The 20,978-nt window shown below is 49.9% G+C and overlaps 1 protein-coding gene across 5 annotated transcripts; it reads right to left on the reverse strand.

Moving 5' to 3' along the window:
- Positions 1 to 674: 674 nt before the first annotated feature.
- Positions 675 to 17,041, reverse strand: LOC138764629 (tubulin polymerization-promoting protein family member 3-like). 5 transcript variants are annotated; one of them, XM_069940787.1, is made up of 5 exons: positions 16,821 to 16,900; positions 15,639 to 15,702; positions 7,884 to 8,170; positions 7,056 to 7,209; positions 675 to 5,996 (listed from the first exon to the last, which is right to left on the reverse strand). In XM_069940787.1, the coding sequence occupies exons 3-5, from the start codon at positions 8,066 to 8,068 to the stop codon at positions 5,802 to 5,804; spliced, it is 534 nt and encodes a 177-aa protein (XP_069796888.1). In that variant the 5' UTR covers positions 8,069 to 8,170; positions 15,639 to 15,702; positions 16,821 to 16,900; the 3' UTR covers positions 675 to 5,801. The 5 variants fall into 5 exon arrangements, with proteins under 5 accessions (XP_069796888.1, XP_069796886.1, XP_069796891.1 ...); XM_069940785.1 differs by lacking the exon at positions 15,639 to 15,702 and having other exon boundaries at positions 16,821 to 17,041; XM_069940790.1 differs by lacking the exons at positions 15,639 to 15,702; positions 16,821 to 16,900 and adding an exon at positions 15,927 to 16,003.
- Positions 17,042 to 20,978: the final 3,937 nt, after the last annotated feature.

A 20,978-nucleotide genomic window follows, 5' to 3' on the forward strand; every position in this document is an offset into this window, starting at 1 on the left:
CCTCACTGACAAAAGGCAAAGGAGGAAAAACCCAACACCCAACCCCAACCCACCAATTTTCCCCTGCAACCGCTGCAATCGTGTCTGCCTGTCCCGCATCGGACTTGTCAGCCACAAACGAGCCTGCAGCTGACGTGGACTTTTTACCCCCTCCATAAATCTTCGTCCGCGAAGCCAAGCCAAAGAGAAAGAGACATTAATACAATGTTCAGATGCAATGTAATCTTGCTGTATCTTCCCAGAAACATAAAAATTAACAATTTCAATATAATTTACACAAATATAATCACATGGTAATAATGCAGCTCTACAAAACTCAGGCTGGACAACACTTAGTGTATTGTTCTGGTCACCTCATTATAAGAAGGATGTGTAAACATCAGAGAGGGTGCAGAGAAGATTGACCACAATGTTGCCTGGATTGGAGAACATGTCTCATGGGAAAAGGTTGAGTGAGTTGGGGTTTTTTTTCTTTTGGAGCGATGAGAGATGATTTGTTAGAGGTATTTGAGAGGCACAGATCAGATGGACAACCGGCACCTTTTTCCCTGGGGTGATGACAGCAAATACCAGAGGACCTCTGTAAGGTGAACAGAGGAAAGTTTGGGGGGGGCGTCAGAGGTAAATGTTCTATATGGAGGTGGGTGCCTGGGTTGCATTGCAGTGGGTGGTGGTGGAGGCTGGTATAATAGGGACATAGTCTTAGATAGGCAGATTGTTGCAAGAAAAATCAAGGGTTCTGGCCTGGAAGGAAGAGAAGGATTAGATTGTTGTGCAATAGGTCAGTTCATTATGGGTTGAAGGGCTCATACTGTGCTTCTCTTGTCTATGTACTAACTCATAAAAAGGGTAAAAAATATAAAAGGAAGAGATAAATTACAAAATATTCACAATTGGTCAGTAGTGGAAAAAATGTTCCATGTCAGTAGTGCAGACAGATCTTTAGAGATCTTAGAATTGTTTATCATCAGGATAGCTCTTGGATAAAAAGCTGTTCTTGAACCTAGAGGTGCTGGACTCCTGTGCCTTCCGGCCCAAAGGTAGCAGCGAGGAGAGGTTGCAACCAGGTAATCAAACTAATTAGGAAGTAGGTGCACCTTCGTCACAGTTGCCTTGATGTGCTGGCTCCAAGTAAGGGGAAAAGGAACTGAACTCGGTAAAAGGGGGATGTTCATGTTGGAGAGAAGGGGTGTGTAAGAAAGGAGCTAGGAGGAGCAGGAGAGAAAAAGGGACCAAAGGGGAGTGGGTGACTTGAAAATTGAGAATTTGGCACTTGTGCTGTTGCGTGGTGGACAACCCAGTGAGATATGAGAAGCTGATTCTCTAGTTTGCATTTGACCTCGCCCTGGCAGTGGAGGAGGAGGACAGCAGACAGGAATGATGAGGGGATTTTAAAGTGGCTGGTCACCAGGTCCTTTAATATGATGCCCCACTTCCTGAGAGAGCAGCAAGTATCAATGATGGAGGGGAGGTGGGAGTTGGCTTGTGTGATGGTCACAGGCTTTTTCCCTCCAGTTCAGGGAATCCAGGTGTAAGATGAGAGGGGAAAGGTTTAAATTGGCACTTTCTTTGCACACAGGTGGTGGGTGTGTGGAACAAGCTGCCAGAGGAAGGGGTAGAGGCAAGGACGTTTAAGTGATAGTTGGTCAGGGATATGGATAGGGAAGTATTGCAGGGGTCAGCAAACTTTTTAAACCCTGGACCTCTTCATGGAATCCTTGATCTCTCATCAACTCCCAAGCATGTAAAATAAATATTGTCAAAGATAAATTTCTCAAGGGCCTAGTCATTTATTGACCCCTTGGATAGACCCATCGACCCCCAGGAGTCAATATACAGCACTTTGCCAACCCTTGGTTTAGAGGGATACAGGCTGAATGCAGGCAAGTGGGATCAGCTCGTGTCGATAACTTGGTCAGCATGGACAACCCTGAGATTACTCACAAAAGCAATGTTGAACCCGTGCGTCAGAAGAAACCGTAGGAACATCCTAACGGAGTTTTCAGGAAGGAATTCCACTGCTTTACAATGAGTAAGAATGTGAGGTGTAATGGTGAAACGGAGTGCGGGGTGGGGTGTTAGGGTGAGACAGTGTGGGGTGGGGTGTTAGGGTGAGACAGTGTGGGGTGGGGTGTTAGGGTGAGACAGTGTGGGGTGGGGTGTTAGGGTGAGACAGTACGGGGTGGGGTGTTAGGGTGAGACACTGCGACAGAGTGTGGGGTCAGGTGTTACAGTGAGTCAGTACGGGGTGGGGTGTAAGGGTGAGGCAGGGTGGGGTGTTATGGTGAGACGGAGTGTGGGGTTGGGGTGTTACGGTGAGACAGAGTGTGGGATGGGGTGTTAGGGTAGACAGTGTGGGGTGGGGTGTTACAGTGAAACGGATTGCGAGGTGGGGTGTAAGGGTGAGATGGAGTGCGGGAGTGGGGTGTTAATGATGACAATGTGGGGGGTACGGTAAGACAGAGTGTGGGGTCGGGTGTTACGGTGAGACAGTACGGGGTGGGGTTTAAGGGTGAGATGGAGTGTGGAGTGGAGTAATACGGTGAGACGGAGTGTGGGGTGGGGTGTAACGGTGAGACAGAGTGCGGGGTGGGGTGTAACGGTGAGACAGAGTGCGGGGTGGGATGTTTCGGTGAGACGGAGTCCGGGGTGGGGTGTTACGGTGAGACAGTGCGGGGAGGTGGGTTATGATGTGACAGAGTGTCAGGTGGGGTGTCATTACAGAGACCGTACAGTGGGTCAAAAACAGTAGTTAAAACAGTGGAAGGGGCATCATCTTTTACCAGTTGGAGCTCTGTTTAAGAGTCTGGTTCCAGTGGAAAAGAAGCTGTGCTTGAATGTCATTTGTAACTTTGCAGAGAAACATCACTCAACAAAGAGGATTTCTTTACCTTATTTTTATTTTGCTTCCATGCAATATTCTTACAGTGCATTGGTTTTATTGCGCGCTAATGTCTACATTACTGGCCGAACTATCTCCAGTACCAGGTCTTCCTGGCAGAGGGCCTCATGGGAAAGAGGTCTCCCCACTCCTCTCCTCTTTGTTTAAACAAGGTCCACCCCCCCCCCCCCCCTACCCTTTGCATATTGTGGTCAGTGAATGAGGAAGTTGGATGGGATAACTGGGGAAGCTTTCATGACCCTGGAGAAAAACAATTCTGGGGCCCAACTATAATCTTGGAAGTGACACCCCTCTACCCGCCTGTTCAACAGAATCTGTGGTATTCCCCCAAGAATTGAAGGGCTGGTCATCAAGCGGCCAAAGCAATCTTCTATTCAGGCACACCCACTCTTACGAGATGTAGAACGAAATAACTTAAGAGTTAAGCTCGACAAGCTAAGTTTTGATCTTTCCACGCAGGAGATTCAATCTGTTTCTGCAACAAAAACATCCTATTTGGAAAGTGTGAGAAATGTCACCAAGAAGCTCATTTCAATGGAAGAGGTTACACCCAGGAGGAAATGGAGGAAATTTGGGACTCCAGACTTTTTTTCTGCTTTAAATAAGAAGGCTTTTGGGGTGAGGTGTGAGAAGGGCAGGGGCAGGGAGGGTAGAAACTAGTTGAGGTCTTTTAACGTTAACAGAAGTATCACTTGATGTAGAGATGCTGTTTCCACCTGAAGTTTGACAGCACGGAATCAGGTCCATGTGAACACTGCCCTCCTGGTTTAGTCCCACTTGCCTGCATTAGGGCCCCAACTCCTTCTAATCCAAGTGTTTATTAAAGGAAGGTAATGGAGCTATCTCCACCACTTTGTCTGCCAGCTCATTCCTTGTGTTATCTTCCAGCAGAGTGAAGAACTGCCCAGTAATCCCACCCCTTCATCTTTGTTGTGTCCCTTTTCATCTTAAAATGCTCCCACACCAGAAAACAGACAGTCGCTATTCTGGTTTTATAATGAAACAGCACGACAGAAAGCCCCTCCGGCCCACGTGACCTGTGTTACCCCATTAACCCCGTGCACTTTTGAGGGCATGAGGAAACTGGTCATGGCGAGAACTTGGATACAGACCTGTGTTGTTGGCGCCGATTTTATCGACCTTGTGTTGATAGTCAGCTTGGGTGAGGCAGGCAAAATGTGAAGGGTGGGAGGGGACTGTGACTGACCCAACAGAAATAATGGAACTGGGTACATCTGGTGGGTGGGGGAGGGAGGGAAGAGACAAGAGAAAAAAAGAAGGAGATGGAAAAAGATCAGCCACATCGAGGACAAGAGGGATTAGATGACAACAGTGCTGAAGGAACTCAGCAGATCAGACAATGTCCATGGAAAGCAAGAGGCCGCTGATGTTACAGGCTGAAGCCTGAATAAGAACACAGAACAGCATACCACAGTACAGATCCTTCAGCCCACGATATTGTGCCTACCCTTATACCATAAGACATCGGAGCAGAAATAGGCTACTCAGTCCTTCCCCACCTGATGGAATGACCATCATGAGCTGATCCACTCTCCCACTCCCATAACTGAATGCTCTGGGCTCATCAGGAACTTGGCCTCCACAACCACCTGCAGCAACAAATTCCACAGATTCACCATCCTCTGGTTAAAGAAATAATGCCACATCTCTTCTGAGCGGATACCCTTCAATCCTGAAGTTGTGTCCTTTTGTCCTAGACTCTCCCATCGTGGGAAACAGCCTTTCTATATTTACTATGAAGGAGATCTGATTGGAGGAAGAAAGAGAAGGGGCCAGGAACTGGAATAAGGAGCGCTGATTGCAGGGACAGGGCAGGGTTCTGATAGGAGGGAAAGAGAAGAGGTGGGGGAGTGTAACCAGATGGAACTGAGGAGAGTGGAGGAAAAAAACAGCAGAAGAACTCAGCGGTTAGATGTGTGGGGAAGGGGGAAGGGAGAGAAGAGGTATGCCTGGTCTAAAATTAGAATATTCTGTATTCATATCTTTGGGCCAACATAGGATTCAAGATGGGGAGGTGGGAAGATGGTGATCACTTGAGTTGCTTTTCTGAGTTGATACCTTTGGGAGACAGGACTTGGGAAAACCAAGAGGAAGTAGGAGAAGGAAGAAGCGATGAGTGGGGTGTGTGGTGTGGGGAGGTAGGGATTGTGTGTGTGTGTGTCTATGGGGGTGAGGGGGAAAGGATTGTGTCTATGTGGTTGGGGTTTGTATAGGTGTGGGGGGTGTTGTCTGCATTCAGGAGATTTTGTGTCTGGACATGTATGTCGTTGTGTGGGGATGAATGTGGAGGAGCAACAGAATGATTGTTGGAATTGATATCCAGAAGCTCCCCCTGGGGTACAGTCACCAGGAGTGGGGGCAGGCACTTCCCGAGCTCCCCCTGGGGTACAGTCACCAGGAGAGTAGGGGGCACTTCCTGGGCTCCCCCTGGGGTACAGTTACCTGGAGTGTAGGGGGCACTTCCTTGGCTCCCCCTGGGGTACAGTCACCAGGAAAGTGGAGGAGGAGGCACTTCCTAGCTCTCCTGGGGTACAGTCACCAGGAGAGTAGGGGGCACTTCCTGGGCTCCCCCTAGGGTACAGTCACCAGGAGTGTTGTGGACACTTCCTGGGCTCCCTTTGGGGCACAGTCACCAGGAATGTGGGGGACCCCTCCCTCATCCTCCTTGTCCTGAAAACTACCCTCTGACTACAACCAGTTGTAACTTCCCCTTGATGGTTTGGAAGCAATGCAGAGCAGCAAGGGTTAGTTGGGAAAGGATCAGAAGTGATGGCAGGGTGGAGGGTTCAGAGGAAAAGGCTGTAGGTCACGGTGGGTTTTGGGGGTGTGGGGAGATTCACCGCTGCACCACTCTTCCCCCCCCCAAAACCCCATCCAATCACTTGGAGCCTTTGACTTTCTCATCATACGTGCCCACACCCTTGTAGGCCGCCACAAAGCCAGTGTTCTCCACCAGGTCCTCTCGGCCGGCTCGACCTCGGCCCTTGCCACTCTCATCAAACCGCTCTCGGTGCGACCCAGTGAACTTGGATGAGTCAGTCAGACGGTCCACAGCCCCCGCCTTGGCTGCCTTCTGTAAAAGGGGTGGGGGAGGAGATGGTGGGGGAGGAGATGGTGGGGGAATGGGCGGGCAGAACCTGCATCAGTCAAGCAGACCAGAGATCCCTCTCGCACAATCCTGTCATGTATTCCATAGGGATGGGTCAGACATGGGGTGAAGCTCCCTCCTCACTATCCCATTACATACTTCCAGGTACATGCCGATACACAGTGTGAAACTCCATCTGCACCGTCCCATCACACGCTTCCAGGGACAGTCACAGAGTGCAGCTCTCACCACACCACCCATCACACACTCCTAAGGACAGATGCAAAATGAGGCTCCCTCCACACTGTATATGTCTGAGGAGAAGGAACTGAGAAACACCAGTCAATGTACCAATATTTCCCCCCTGAGAGAGAGGGACAGAGAGACACCGGTCAGTGTCTCCCTGAGGAAAAGTCTGAGAGACACTGGTCAGTGTGCAGGTACCCCCTGTGGGAGAGGGTCGGAGAGACACTGGTCAGTGTACAGATATCCCCTTGAGGGAATGGAACTGAGGGACACCAGTCTGTACAGATATCCCCCTGAGGGAGAGGGACGGTGAGACACCAGTCAGTGTTGAGATATCCTGAGGGAGAGGGACAGAGAAACATCGGTCAGTGTACAGATATCCCCCTGAGGGAGAGAGACACCGGTCTGTGTACAGATATCCTCCTGAGGGAGAGAGACAGAGAGACACCAGTCTGTGTACAGATATCCCCCCCTGAGGAAACAAGGGTTGGGCGACTTTCTCATCAATGGGATTCAAACTCAAACCCCTCTTCTCCCACCTCCACCAGACAGGAATAAGTCCCTGCCAGGCTTGTGCAAGCTAAGGTTTAGACCTCATTCATCATCACATGGGGAATGAGATGGTGTCATCAGTAAGCCACTGGGGATCAGACCAATCAGCTGGACCATTATAAAATTCCATGAAGCATGCATCAGTTGTAATGGTGTTGGAGTGGAAAATCTTTTGAAGGTTTCCCTCCCAAATCCTGAACAATGTCCCCGAGAGGAGCAGAAGATGTAGTGAAATACTTTACCTACCGTAACCCCGACTAGCACTGGTTCCTTGCCGGCAATGAGGGTATACACTGCATCTAAAGCTTCATCCTCCCCCAGGTTCTTGAACCTCTTCCTTGCCAGCTCCTTCAGAGCTTGTTTGAACTCCTCATAGGTTATCACTCGAGCCGACTTCGCCCTGTTGACGAGTCTTGGTTAGCCCAGTTGCAGCTTTGGAAAGGTGCAGGTGTTATCCAGAAATCTCACTGAAAGGGACTGAGGGACACCAGTCAGTGTACAGATATCCCCCTGAGGGAGAGGGTCAGAGAGACACTGGTCAGTGTACAGATATCCCACTGAGGGAGAGGGACGGAGAAACACTGGTCAGTGTACAGATACCTCCCTGAGGGAGAGGGACGGAGAGACACGAGTCAGTGTACACATACCCCCCTGAGGGAGGGGGACGGAGAGACACCGATCAGTGTACAGATATCCCCCTGAGGGAGATGGACAGAGAGACACCAGTCAGTGTACAGATCCTCACTGAGAGAGAATGGAGACACTGGTCAGTGTAAAAGCAATTTTTACAAGCCTATAAAGATGTCAGAAATTTATCCCTGGTGCCCTACCCAGGAGGGAAATTCATTAAAATCAAAAGACAAATTGAAGAAAAATAACAATCAGTATTTTAAAATAGTTGAAAGACTTTTGAGAGCTGGATGTCACAATAGCATGAAGAGGCCTGGCCTCTGGGTCAATCACCTGTAGCCCAGTTGCCACCATGGCAACCAGGCCCAAGTGTTGGATGGTTCCCACAAGGCCTTAGCAGGGTATAGCTGACATTTTGGAAGGATAGGAGAGAGAGTTACTTACTTGACCTTGGTGAATACAATGTCGACGTCAGTGCTGGTGATGTTCTTCCCATCGATCACCTTGCAGTCCTTGCAGAGCTTGACGAAGTTCTTGCCGGTCATGTCCTGGCCTGTAGCCTTGGTATCGCCATGGATAGCGAACTTGTGGAATGACAACTCCAGCTCAGGCAAGCTCCCCGCTGCCATTTCCCACTTGCGCTCCTCCTTGGACACCTTGGCAAAGGGGGTAGAGTTTGGCCCAGATTTGCCAGCGGCTGCCTCGGGGTTCACGTGGAGGGCTATGCACACCTGGAATCAGGAACAGGGCACATCTAGAGACCGGCAACACAGCTGGAATCCTGGCAAATCTGAAGCACAGTCGGTGTATAGCACAGCTGGAATCCTGGTATGCCAAAGAACAGTGCACATCTGGAGTAAGATACAGCAGAAATCCTGGCACACTGATACACAGCACACATCTGGTGTACTCCACATCCATACTATAGCAAACAGCTGCAATCCTGGTACATTGAAGAACAGCACACTTCTGGAGCATGGTGCACAGCTGGATTTCCCATCACACCTGAGATACAGTACCCATCTGGAGAACCATGCACACCTGTAATGACCTGTAATAGGAATTCCGGCACACTGAACCACTGAGCCCATCTGGAGATTCTGGAGATAAGGCCTCATTTGGAGTATTGTGTTTGTTTTGGTCACTATGCTACATATCACTGATCTGGAGAAGGTGCAGAGCTTGACGAGGAGAGGTTGAGCAAGCTGGGGCTTTATTCCAGGGAGTGCAGCAGGATCTGGGGTGATTTCACAGAGGTGTACAAAATCATAACAGGAATAGATTGGGTGAATGCAGAGAGTCTTTTGCCCAGAGTAGATGAATTGGTAACTCATGTAAATAGGTTTAAGGTGGGAGTGGGGTGCTGAGAGAGATTTAACAGGAACCTGAGGGGTAAGTTTTTTTATACCAAGGTGGTGGGTGCATGGAATGAGCTGCTGGAGGATGTGTTGGATGCAGGTGCTATTGCAACAAATTTGATCGATGTAAGGATAGGATGGGTTTAGAAAGATAGGGGCCAAATGCAGGTGGGTGGATATTATGGTTGGTTTAAGCAGGTCAGGCTGAAGAGCCTGTGTGACACTATAACCATGCACATCTGCACTGCCTACAACAGGAATGCTGACACACCTGAGGTACCATGCACATCTGGAGAGGTGTGTTACCTGGAGTATACCCTACCACAGGAATCTCAACACACCTGGGGAATGGAATAAACCTGGGGAATATAGCGTCACACATCCACGCACACGCAGGCACACTCGGTCTGTATCATGGGTGCATTGATCTGTAACCGTTCGCACAAGCTGCCCAGCACCAGACCTGCCCCTCCCAGGTACCCACCCCATGTCCCAGCTTCCTGAGCTCTTTCTCCCACCAAATGAGCTAGCTCCCCCTGCTCCTTCCCAAGAGTATATCTCAAATCCAGGGGCCTTGAAACTCAAGGTCCCAGCTGGGAACGGTACCAAACTCACCCAGCCTCACTAGGCCCCAGAGGAGGGCAGGGTAGGCCTCAGAGATGGGACAACGGTTGCTCACTAAACAGGCATCTGCAGACTCTCCCTCTCTGTCACTGTCTGTTCGACTGCAACCCACCTCCCCCAAAAAGAGGCTATTTCCCTGCTGTCGCTAAGGAAACCAGTGACCCAGTGTTGTCCTGTGTGTTGAATTGGTTGTCCCAGCAACATTGTATGTGAAGACAGCTTGTCAACCAACAGGAAAAATGTTTCTGCCCCAGGCCAGGCAGGGTTCAAAATTCCCTCATCTCACAGCGGGGAGGGGAGGGGAGAGGGAGGTGGAGATCGAGAGAGAGGAGAAATGAAAGGGGGAGAAGGGAGAGAGGGAATCAGATGAGAGGAGAGGTGACAGAGGAGTGAGAAAGAAGGGAGGGAAGGGAGAGGGGAAATAGAGACAAGCAAAGGAGGAAGAGGGGGAGTGAAGGAGGGAAAGAAGGGGTACAGGGGAATGAGAAAAAAGGGAGAGGAGGAAGAGGGAATTTAGAAGTGAGAAAGAGACAGGAGAGGAAGGACAGAGGGAATTTGGGAATGAGAGAGAGGAAATAAGTGAGAGGAAAAAGGTAGGGGGGAATAGAGAGAAAAGGGAGAGGGGGCCACTATGATTGGCCGAGGTGGGTCAAAGAGGCTGGTCCTGTGCTCTGCCCCATATCCAAACCAGAAGCAGGGTTCCCCCTCCTCCCCAATAGCAGGTCAACCCTCACCCTGCAATCCTCCCCAAGCATGGGTTGGGGATTGCAGTAGAATCCCCTTTCCTCCTCCCCCTTTTCCCATGGAACAGAGAAGCCTCCTCCCCCTCAAGGTGATCACACCCCAGCAGCCCACTCTCACCCCTCCTTCACCATTCCCATTCTCCACCTCGAAGGGCATCTCCCAGAGGGGAATGCAAAGGCTCAGAAACCCCCCCACCCAACCCACTCCTGGTGGGGATAGTGGGCTTTTCTGGGGATGTTCAAGTCTGTTGTTGGTGTCCAGGGACCATCTTGACTTTCTTTCCCCACTGCCCCATCCCCCACAGAAGACTGAATGTCCTGTCAATTACAGCTCTGCCCTCAATAAGATAATCCATAACAAAACTGTCCCCAGGGCACCTTGTGTCCCCAGCTCCCATTGTGGCCTCTCTACATTGGAGAAGATGGACACAGAATGGGAGATAGCTTTGAGCCCTTATATCATTAGGTCCTAACATTTGTGCTTAGCGCCCCCATCCAATGAGGGACAGTGAGCCTGAGAAGTACATCAACAACTAGCCTTTTTCTTAGCAAAGTTCAATATATTAACCCTCAAACCCTCATTGAACTCTCCCCATCCCAGGGGATGTTTCTTCCCCTCTCTCTCTGGGCATGACCCTGTCTGACCTCTCCGTGGCCCTGGGGATGTTTCTTCCCCTCTCTCTCCGGATGTGACCCGTCTGACCTCTCCCCGGCCCAGGGAACATCTCCTCCACTCTCTCTGGATGTGACCCCGTCCAACCTCTCCCTAGCCCAGTGAACATCTCCTCCCCTCTCTCCGGGCGTGATCACGTCCTACCTGTTCCGGGCCCAAAGTGGACAGCCAGCACCTTTTTCTTGGTGTGGCAAATTGCATTTAGCTGATTCTCCAGGGAACATCCGACCCTAATTTGACTTTCCAAAAATTGTTGGGAGTATGTTTGGTCTGCTAATTCTTCACCCAACTCTCCTTAGTCACAGTGATCTGACACAACCTTCCTCACCATACACACCACAAAAGAATACTTCAACTGCAGGCTCACTCATCAAACTTCTGATATTCACCTCCATGTTGATGATGTGTCTTACAAATATACAGTCGGAGTAGCAACAGTCACCTCTCTTTATTTTGTCTTTGACAGGAGTGTGTGTCAGGACGGTTGAGGGAGCTTCACTCTGTGTCTGTCCCCAGGAATGTGTGAAGGGACGGTGCAAAGGGAGTTTCACTCTGTGTCTGTCCCCAGGAGTGTGTGACGGGACGGTGCAGAGGGAGCTTCACTCTGTGTCTGTCCCCAGGAATGTGTGGCAGGAGGGTGCGGAGGGAGTTTCACTCTGTGTCTGTCCCCAGGAGTGTGTGACGGGACGGTGCGGAGGGAGCTTCACTCTGTGTCTGTCCCCAGGAGGGTATGGCGGGAGGGTGCGAGGGAGTTTCACTCTGTGTCTGTTCCCAAGAGTGTGTGGCAGGACGGTGCGGAGGGAGTTTCATTCTGTGTCTGTCCCCAGGAGTATGTGAGGGGACGGTGTGGAGGGAGCTTCACTCTGCGTCTGTCCCCGGGAGTGTGTGACGGAACGGTCCGGAGGGAGCTTCACTCTGTCTGTCCCCGGGAGTGTGAGATGGGACGGTGCGGAGGGAGTTTCACTCTGTGTCTGTCCCCAGGAGTGTGTGAGGGGACGGTGCAGAGGGAGCTTCACTTTGCGTCTGTCCCCGGGAGTGTGTGACGGGATGGTGCGAAGGGAGCTTCACTTTGCGTCTGTCCCCGGGAGTGTGTGATGGAACGGTGCAGACGGAGCTTCACTCTGTGTCTGACGCCGGGAGTGTGTGATGGGACGGTGCGGAGGGAGTTTTACTCTGTGTCTGTCCCCGGGAGTGTGTGGCGGGACGGTGCGGAAGGAGTTTTACTCTGTGTCTGTCCCCAGGGGTGTGTGAGGGGACGGTGCGGTGGAAGTTTTACTCTGTCTGTCCCCAGGAGTGTGTGAGGGGACGGTGCAGAGGGAGCTTCACTTTGTGCCTGTCCCCGGGAGTGTGTGATGGGACGGTGCGGAGGCAGCTTCACTCTGTGTCTGTCCCTGGAACAGATGATGTGTAGGGAGCTTCATTCTGTGCAGTGACCTTTCACCCCTACCCCCTCACTAGGGGTGAATCCCTCTGCCTCACAAACTTCCTGGAGAACAAATCTCCCCTCATCCCCATGAGCTGTCAACCACCTTTAATTTTAAACCATGACCCACAGCTCCGCCACACTCCAGCTTTGAGATTCTCCCTCAAGAAGCATCCTCCCACCCCGTGGGGATCCCCCTCAGAGTGGGGCTTGCTTCAATCCATCCCCACTCATTCATCCCCATTACAGGAAGGGTGTGGGGGCTTTAGCGAGGTGCAGAGAGGTGACTGGGAGATGGGGAGGGTTAAGCTACGAGGAGAGGTAACCTGTTTTCTCCACAGCGTAGGAGGTTGAGGGAAGAGAGATTTATAAGATTGTGAGGCATTTGTCCGAATCTTTCCCCCCATGGTGAGAGCCAGGGGTTGTGTTTGGGGCAAAGCAGACGTGTGGGGGAAACATTTTGCACAGAGAGGGGTAGGGTGTCGCGATGGACTGCCAGCGGCAGCAGTGGAAATATTAGAGCTTACCTGTACATTTTATTTTACAACATGGTAGAAGCCAATTCCAGCCATTTAAACCTATGCCGCCCAGTTAACCTACAACCCTGGTACGTTTCGAACAGTGGGAGGAAACTGGAGCCCCTGGGGGGAAAACCCATGCAGATACGGGGAGAAGGTACAAATTCCTTAAGACAGAGTGGGATTGGAGCCTGGGTCACTGGCGCTGTAACATTAACAGTCTTACAGACAGACACCTGAATGTGGAGGGATATCCACCAGGAGCAGACAGTAGTTTTAATTCAGATTTGGGCATCATGCTCAGCACAGACTAAAGGGCTTGTCCAACTTGGAGCCCTGTCCGATGCTCTGTGCAACCTCTGGCGAATCCAAGCCTGGCCAGTTCGACTTTTCCCACCTCCATTCTGCTGGTAACCATCCTGTGCAGGGATGCAACCAGGTTTTGATGTTAGGGGGAGCAAGAGCCCATAGATGAGATCATAGCTGTGTGCACACACATGGGTTTTGCAACCAGTACACAAAGCCTCCAAGCCCTCCTCCTCTCCCCCTTCCTTCCTTCCTTCCCTCTCTTCTTCCTCTCCCCTTCCCCTGAACTGATGGAGGAAATGTGGTCGACAATCTGTGCAGATTTGAAAAGGAAGTGACCACACGTTTGTATTTATTCCATTGGTCACGGGAAGTCCTGGCATCATCTTACATTGTATGATGTATCAGACAGGGCAAAGCAAGCTTTCTGCAGGTGTTTGGGATGATTCCATGACCTGAGTCTAATTCCTGTGAACCTTCTCTGAACAGCTCCCAAGGCACCAATGCTCTTCCCTTGCCCCCCCTCGCCCCCCCACCCCGGGTGGGGAACTGAAGGAGCAGCCTCACCACTTTTGCATCCAAGCTCCCTCACCCCATGGTTTGCACACCGTGGGGTCGGATCCGCGAGGAGCTTGCATGCCCTCGCGAGTTCCCTCTGGTGTCCTCACACACCCCAGAGACGAATGGGGCTGGCAGGCCAATGCATCAGCCGGGGTGCATCGAGGTGCCGTGGGCTTACTGACTGGAAGGGTTCTGCTCTTTTCAAAATTGAACTCAAGAAACATTCTCTTCACATCCCCAAATGTGATGGGTGCACCCACACCCTGGTGAATCTGCCTTGTGGGCTCAGGAATCCCTCTGCATGGCAAGCTCTTGTTTACTTTCCTTGGTGAAAGGGATACCTTCACTCGTTGAGAGCTTGGTGTCACGGGCTGTTGGCCAGGCAGTCAGCTCAACAGCTGAATTTGAGCACAGGGCAAGCAGTATTTTCTTCCATCAAGAAGATAAAGCGACCATTGTCTGGGTACAGAGCTGAGGTTAGGGGAATCCCATCCGTACTAACTCCCAACCCTCTCCCGAACCGTGATCCACGACCCTCTCCGGGAATTGCCCGGCACAGATTCTTCACTCTGGGAGGGGCAGAGTGACAACAGAGGCTTTGTCGTCCTCTCCATCATTCTCTTCCCCCACCCCCCCAAGCTGTGGTGGATTTGTAGAGGAGGAGGTGAGAGGGTAGGGCGGAAAGCGGGGATGAGCAATGAGATAAAGAGAGATGGAGGAGAGGGGAGAAATAGGGTACTAAATGGGAGAGGGGAAGGAGGAGAAAATGGAAGAGGCAAAGAGGTGGAAGGAATACTGAAAGATGAGGGAGAGGGACAGAGTCACTAGTCAGTGTACAGATATCCCCCCTGAGGGAGAGGGACTGAGAGATACTTATCAGTGTATAGATATGCCCCTGAGGGAGAGAAACTAGATCATGAAAGATGTGTGTGAATGGCCAATGCTCTCAGTGGCTGAAGGGTTTGTGTTCCTGCTGCAAGTGCCATAAAAAAGCAGCAAACACAGACATAATGGGAAAGAATACACAGTATCATGGAATATATGCACATACACAAACCATGCATGCACAAACAAAGCATGCACACACATGCTAATGGACAAATCTAGTAACACACACAAATAAACACATTAATGCACACACAAATATAAACATAAATCCGTATTAATACACACACACACACTAATGTTCACACTCAAATACACATTAATACAAACGATGCATATACACACAAATACATAAACAAGCCAATACACACACTAATACATAAATAAACAAGCCAATGCACACACTAAATCAAATAGTTGTTATACACACTAATACTGTATACACATGCACACATTAACAAGAACTCTACATACGCTGACACACGTATGCAATCTCTCACACGCTCACATGAACATGCATCAACATATACACACAGGCACTCACGCCCTCGGGGATATACCACGGCTACATGCTCTACATGGAAATCTCCCTCTCATTTACACACACACACACAGCTATCCGAACCACCCAGGGGATGTTTCACGGACACATCGAACACAGACCGACCTGTGGAAAGACTCAGTTCCCTGACAGGGCGACTGCCGCTACGAGCAGGGAGCGTTAGGGCGGTGCATGGAGGGAGGCAGCCAGAGAAATCATCGAGGAGTGGGAGGCAATGGAGCAAAGGGGAAACGAGAAACTCCCTTAGAGGCTGAAGGCAGGGAGGGGCTGTGAGACAGGAGGGAGGGAGAGAAGGAGAATGATGGAGCGGGGGAAAGGGAGACGGACAGAATATATGTGGGAATGGCAGGGGGCAGAGAAAAGGGCAGCGAGAGATATGCAGAGAAACATGAATAAACAGACTGAAGAGAGGAGAGGTCCCCCTGAGAGAGGCCAAGGAGTTGAGAGATGGAGAGAGGGTGGGGGGGGGGGCATGACGGAGAGGAGGGTAAGGAGAGTGAATGAGAGCGAGTAGGAAGCCCGGCGCCCTGCAGCAGAACGAGGTACCTGCGAGGACGGGTCCAGTCGCTGCTGCCGGCGGGTGGACGAGGCGGAACCGATTCCTCAGACCCTGTTGGTGTACCAGATCAGCGGGAGGAGATGGGGAGGGGCCGAGACCTACCCTCCCTCCTTTCTTCCCTCCCTCCTTTCTTCCCTCCCTCCTTTCTTCCCTCCCTCCTTTCTTCCCTCCCTCCTTTCTTCCCTCCCCCCCTTTCTTCCCTCCCCCTCCTTTCTTCCCTCCCCCTCCTTTCTTCCCTCCCCCTCCATTCTTCCCTCTCCTGTTCTCCCTTTTACCGAGAGATTCACGATCACAGCAGACTGGCCCCTCCGGGTCCAACGCCCAATTACTGTAACCCCTGATCCCACCAAAGCCGGGACAGAGTGAAAAGATTGGGGGGGAGAGGGTAAGAGAGTTACTGCAACAGAGAGAGGGGGGGGGAGGCACGCTGGAAGTGAAAAGGGGTGGTCATTGGGGGTTCCCTCTGTGAGATTATGATGGGGAAAGAGACCCCAGGAGATGAATGTGCCACAAAAGGTGGGATAAACAGGGAACAAGGCAAAGGGGGGGGGGGGGGGGCGGACAGTGAGGGGAAGGGAAGGGATGGGCCAGACGGAGATAGAGAGAGAATGTGAAGGTCACACACTCACAGACACACACACACACAAACAGGCACTCAGACAATCACAGACACATTCATGCTCACAGTCTCACACTCAGACACTCACTCACTAACTCACAGACACAAGTACACACGGACACCGACACACAGGCAGATTCCAACGCGTGGGTGTACACACGGACAGACATAAAAACGCAAACCGAAAAGTGAATGAGAAACACGAGAATTCCACATGAATAGAGAAGGCGGAAGAGAAAAAAAGACAGGGAGAGAGAGAGACAGAGGAAGAAAGAGAGGGGAGAAAAAGGGACAGAAATAGAGTAAATTGTACCCCATGGAGTGAGGAGATCACGAGATAGGAGCAGAATTCGACCATTTGGCCCATTGAGTCTGTCCTGCCATTTGAATCATGGCTGCTGCATTTTTCCTTTCACCCCCATTTTCCTACCATCTCCCCATAACCTTAGACACTGTTATTAATCAAGAGCCTATCAGCCTCCACTTTGAATCTCCCCAAGGACTTAGCCCCCACAGTTGTCTTGTAGAACAAATTCCACAGATTCACCACCTTCTCCTTGTCTCTGGTGCTTTTCTTCTGAGCTTGTACCCTCTGGGTCCCAGCCTCTACCCCCCACATGTGGGGATGGGGTGTGGGATTAAAATAGCTGGTCCCTGGGAAGTTCCTGTTATCTGCAGAGGACAGAGAGAAGGTGCTCAACAAAACAGCCTCCCAGCCTGCTCCCAGGTCTCCCCGATACAAACGACGCCACGCACGCCATTCCCACTCCGACATGCACTGCAAATCAGAGGAAGAGCACCTTGTTTTCCGTCCGGGCACTCTTCAAGCGGACGGCACTGACATTGATTTCTCCGACTTCCATGAAACCCTTCCCCCAGGTTTTTCCCATCCATCTCCTTTGCTCCAACTCCCTCTCCTTTCAGAGAGTTACCCCCTCCACCCATCACCTTAGCTTCTTTCTTTTCTTTCTAAGATTTTTTTATTGAAGTTTGCAATAGTACAAAAATCAAACAACTGTAGTAAACTGTGTCGCAAATGATCAGACGTAGTCGAGTCGAAGTTCGATAAAAGTCGTTTACTCAAACAGGGTTTTAAAACCCTTGTGCGTTCCAAATAATCCCATCACATCCTCCGGTGAGCCTCTACACCGTGACAATTACACATTGAAATACAAATTACAAAAATCCCCTACCCCCATTCATTCAAAACCCCAACCACTATACAAGGTTGGGGGGAAAACCTAACCTGTGGGTATCAAGTGATGGGAGCGCAGCGTCGAAGGGGACAACCACCCTAAAACTTTAGATTGTGCTTAATGATCCATGAAATGTTTTTAGGGAATTAGGATCTGAATTTTTAATGGAATATCTAATTTGTTCTAAACTTAAACAAAACATAATATCATTTAACCATTGAACGTGTCTAGGTGGAGAATTATCTTTCCATTTGTCAAAATTGCACGTCTTGCTTCAAGGAAGTAAAAGATAAAAATTGGGTTTTGAGATGAAGTGACTAAAACATCATCATTCTGAAATGATTTGAACAGAGCAGTTAAAGGGGCAAGGTTCCAATTTCACCTTGACTAGGGCAAGTCCAGAACATGTGAATCAAAAGCCCCTTTTTTCCACTGGCATCCCAGTTAATTGGCCGTGCAGTGTTCCCGGGGATAGGAAGCCCTTTGTGCCATTTCCATTAGGCCACCCTTAACTGGGACACAACTCATCCCTGGGGATCAGTGTGTTCGACCTTCCATTGTAACCGTGTGACTTTCTGCTGTCCCTTTTCCACAAGTTTTATCAGCCCACAAACGGTGGGGATATGAGTAGGGGTCGAGGTGGTTAATCCCTGGTGTGAAATGACATAATTTGACATTGGCGTTTGGACAGTGCTCCTTTTCCACTAGACCCTGTCCCAGTAAATTCCCAGCTAATTCCAGTGGAAAAGGTCAGGGTCAGCAGCAAGGGGGGGGGAATCCACAGGCATTGCCCCCTGAGCAAGGTGCCATGCCCCCATATGGTTGCAGCTATCGCTCACAGACAGACCCGCCCCAAACCCCTTTGGCGTCACTAGCTTGCGTCTGACACAATAAGCACAGCACCCTCGTCTTCTACATTGGGGCAAGGTGGATAGTGTTAACATTTGTTGCCAGGTAGGTCACAGCAACCAACAGCAAACCCCCCTGGTGAGTGAGTTTATGAGCATTGCACTGTCCCCCTCTAACATGCTAATGCCCCCCTGGAACTGGCACTGACCCTGGAAAAGGAGCTAAAGAAGCCTCAGCAATTTTACATTTGTCACATAGAGGATTTATATCAAAGTGAAAATGAGCCAATTGAACTTTAGACATGTCTACTCTATTGACCACTTTAAATTGCAACAGGGTCGTGCACAAAATGAGAAATTCAAGTCCTGTTCTCAGTCTCTCTTGATCTTAACTAGCGAGGCCATTCTTAAATCAAGTAGATTGTTATAAATAAGAGATATTGAACCTTTATGAGAAAGTTGTAAATCAAAAAGTAAATCAAGGATGTTTGCCTCTGGAATTTGAGGAAAATCAGGGATTTGAGACTGGACAAAATGTCTAACCTATAAATATCTAAAAAATAAATGCATGTTTGGCAAGTTAAATTTTACCACCATTTGTTCAAATGGAGCAAACATATTTTGAATAAAAAAAAGTCTTTAATGCCCAATCTGTGCCATCATTAAAAGCTGTATATAAAATGAAATGAAAGGTATATAATGGGACTGTCAAGGGAAAAATGCCAAACTCAAAAAAACCTTCTAAATTGAGTCCACATTCTCAAAGCATGTTTAAATATCAGATTATCCATTAACTTAGATAAAGAGGAAGGCAAAAAGGACCCTAAAATTGCCATCAAAGAAGTGTTCTTTTAAAATTTGATTCCATTTCTGGGTAGAAATGAAGGGCGGACAACCAAATGTAACAAAAGAATTAACTTATGACAATGACCGCCCAATAATAGGATCAAAAATTGGGAAAAGCCAGTCCACCGTTACTTTTAGTTTGTTGAAGAAGAGCTTTATTTAAGTGAGGAAGTTTACCCTGCCCTGTGTAGGAAGATATAATCAAGTTGAGTGAATAAAAAAAAAGATTTAGGGATGAAAATTGGTACAGATTCTTCTTCTTCTTTGGCTTGGCTTCGCGGACGAAGATTTATGGAGGGGGTAAAAGTCCACGTCAGCTGCAGGCTCGTTTGTGGCTGACGAGTCCGATGCGGGACAGGCAGACACGGTTGCAGCGGCTGCAGGGGAAAATTGGTTGGTTGGGGTTGGGTGTTGGGTTTTTCCTCCTTTGCCTTTTGTCAGTGAGGTGGGCTCTGCAGTCTTCTTCAAAGGAGGTTGCTGCCTGCCAAACTGTGAGGCGCCAAGATGCACGGTTTGAGGCGATATCAGCCCACTGGCGGTGGTCAATGTGGCAGGCACCAAGAGATTTCTTTAGGCAGTCCTTGTACCTTTTCTTTGGTGCACCTCTGTCACGGTGGCCAGTGGAGAGCTCGCCATATAACATGATCTTGGGAAGGCGATGGTCCTCCATTCTGGAGACGTGACCCACCCAGCGCAGCTGGATCTTCAGCAGCGTGGACTCGATGCTGTCGACCTCTGCCATCTCGAGTACTTCGACGTTAGGGATGAAAGCGCTCCAATGAATGTTGAGGATGGAGCGGAGACAACGCTGGTGGAAGCGTTCTAGGAGCCGTAGGTGATGCCGGTAGAGGACCCATGATTCGGAGCCGAACAGGAGTGTGGGTATGACAACGGCTCTGTATACGCTTATCTTTGTGAGGTTTTTCAGTTGGTTGTTTTTCCAGATTCTTTTGTGTAGTCTTCCAAAGGCGCTATTTGCCTTGGCGAGTCTGTTGTCTATCTCATTGTCAATCCTTGCATCTGATGAAATGGTGCAGCCGAGATAGGTAAACTGGTTGACCGTTTTGAGTTTTGTGTGCCCGATGGAGATGTGGGGGGGCTGGTAGTCATGGTGGGGAGCTGGCTGATGGAGGACCTCAGTTTTCTTCAGGCTGACTTCCAGGCCAAATATTTTGGCAGTTTCCGCAAAGCAGGACGTCAAGCGCTGAAGAGCTGGCTCTGAATGGGCAACTAAAGTGGCATCGTCTGCAAAGAGAAGTTCACGGACAAGTTTCTCTTGTGTCTTGGTGTGAGCTTGCAGGCGCCTCAGATTGAAGAGACTGCCATCCGTGCGGTACCGGATGTAAACAGCGTCTTCACTGTTGAGGTCTTTCATGGCTTGGTTCAGCATCATGCTGAAGAAGATTGAAAAGAGGGTTGGTGCGAGAACACAGCCTTGCTTCACGCCATTGTTAATGGAGAAGGGTTCAGAGAGCTCATTGCTGTATCTGACCCAACCTTGTTGGTTTTCATGCAGTTGGATAATCATGTTGAGGAACTTTGGGGGACATCCGATGCGCTCTAGTATTTGCCAAAGCCCTTTCCTGCTCACGGTGTCGAAGGCTTTGGTGAGGTTTTGTTCTCTGCACTTTTCTTGGAGCTGTCTGAGGGCAAAGACCATGTCAGTAGGTAATTAAATTATTATTATCGAGTTGGTCGCCTTTATCACTCTCAATGATTGGTCGTATTAATTCTATTAAAATGAACAACTTCTTTCTTTTCTACCCTCCCAGCTGCATCCACTGATGACCTCTTACCTGTAAGCCTGTGCTCCTCCCC

The sequence above is a fragment of the Narcine bancroftii genome, chromosome 5, assembly GCF_036971445.1.
Source record: "Narcine bancroftii isolate sNarBan1 chromosome 5, sNarBan1.hap1, whole genome shotgun sequence".
Lineage (NCBI taxonomy): Eukaryota > Metazoa > Chordata > Chondrichthyes > Torpediniformes > Narcinidae > Narcine > Narcine bancroftii.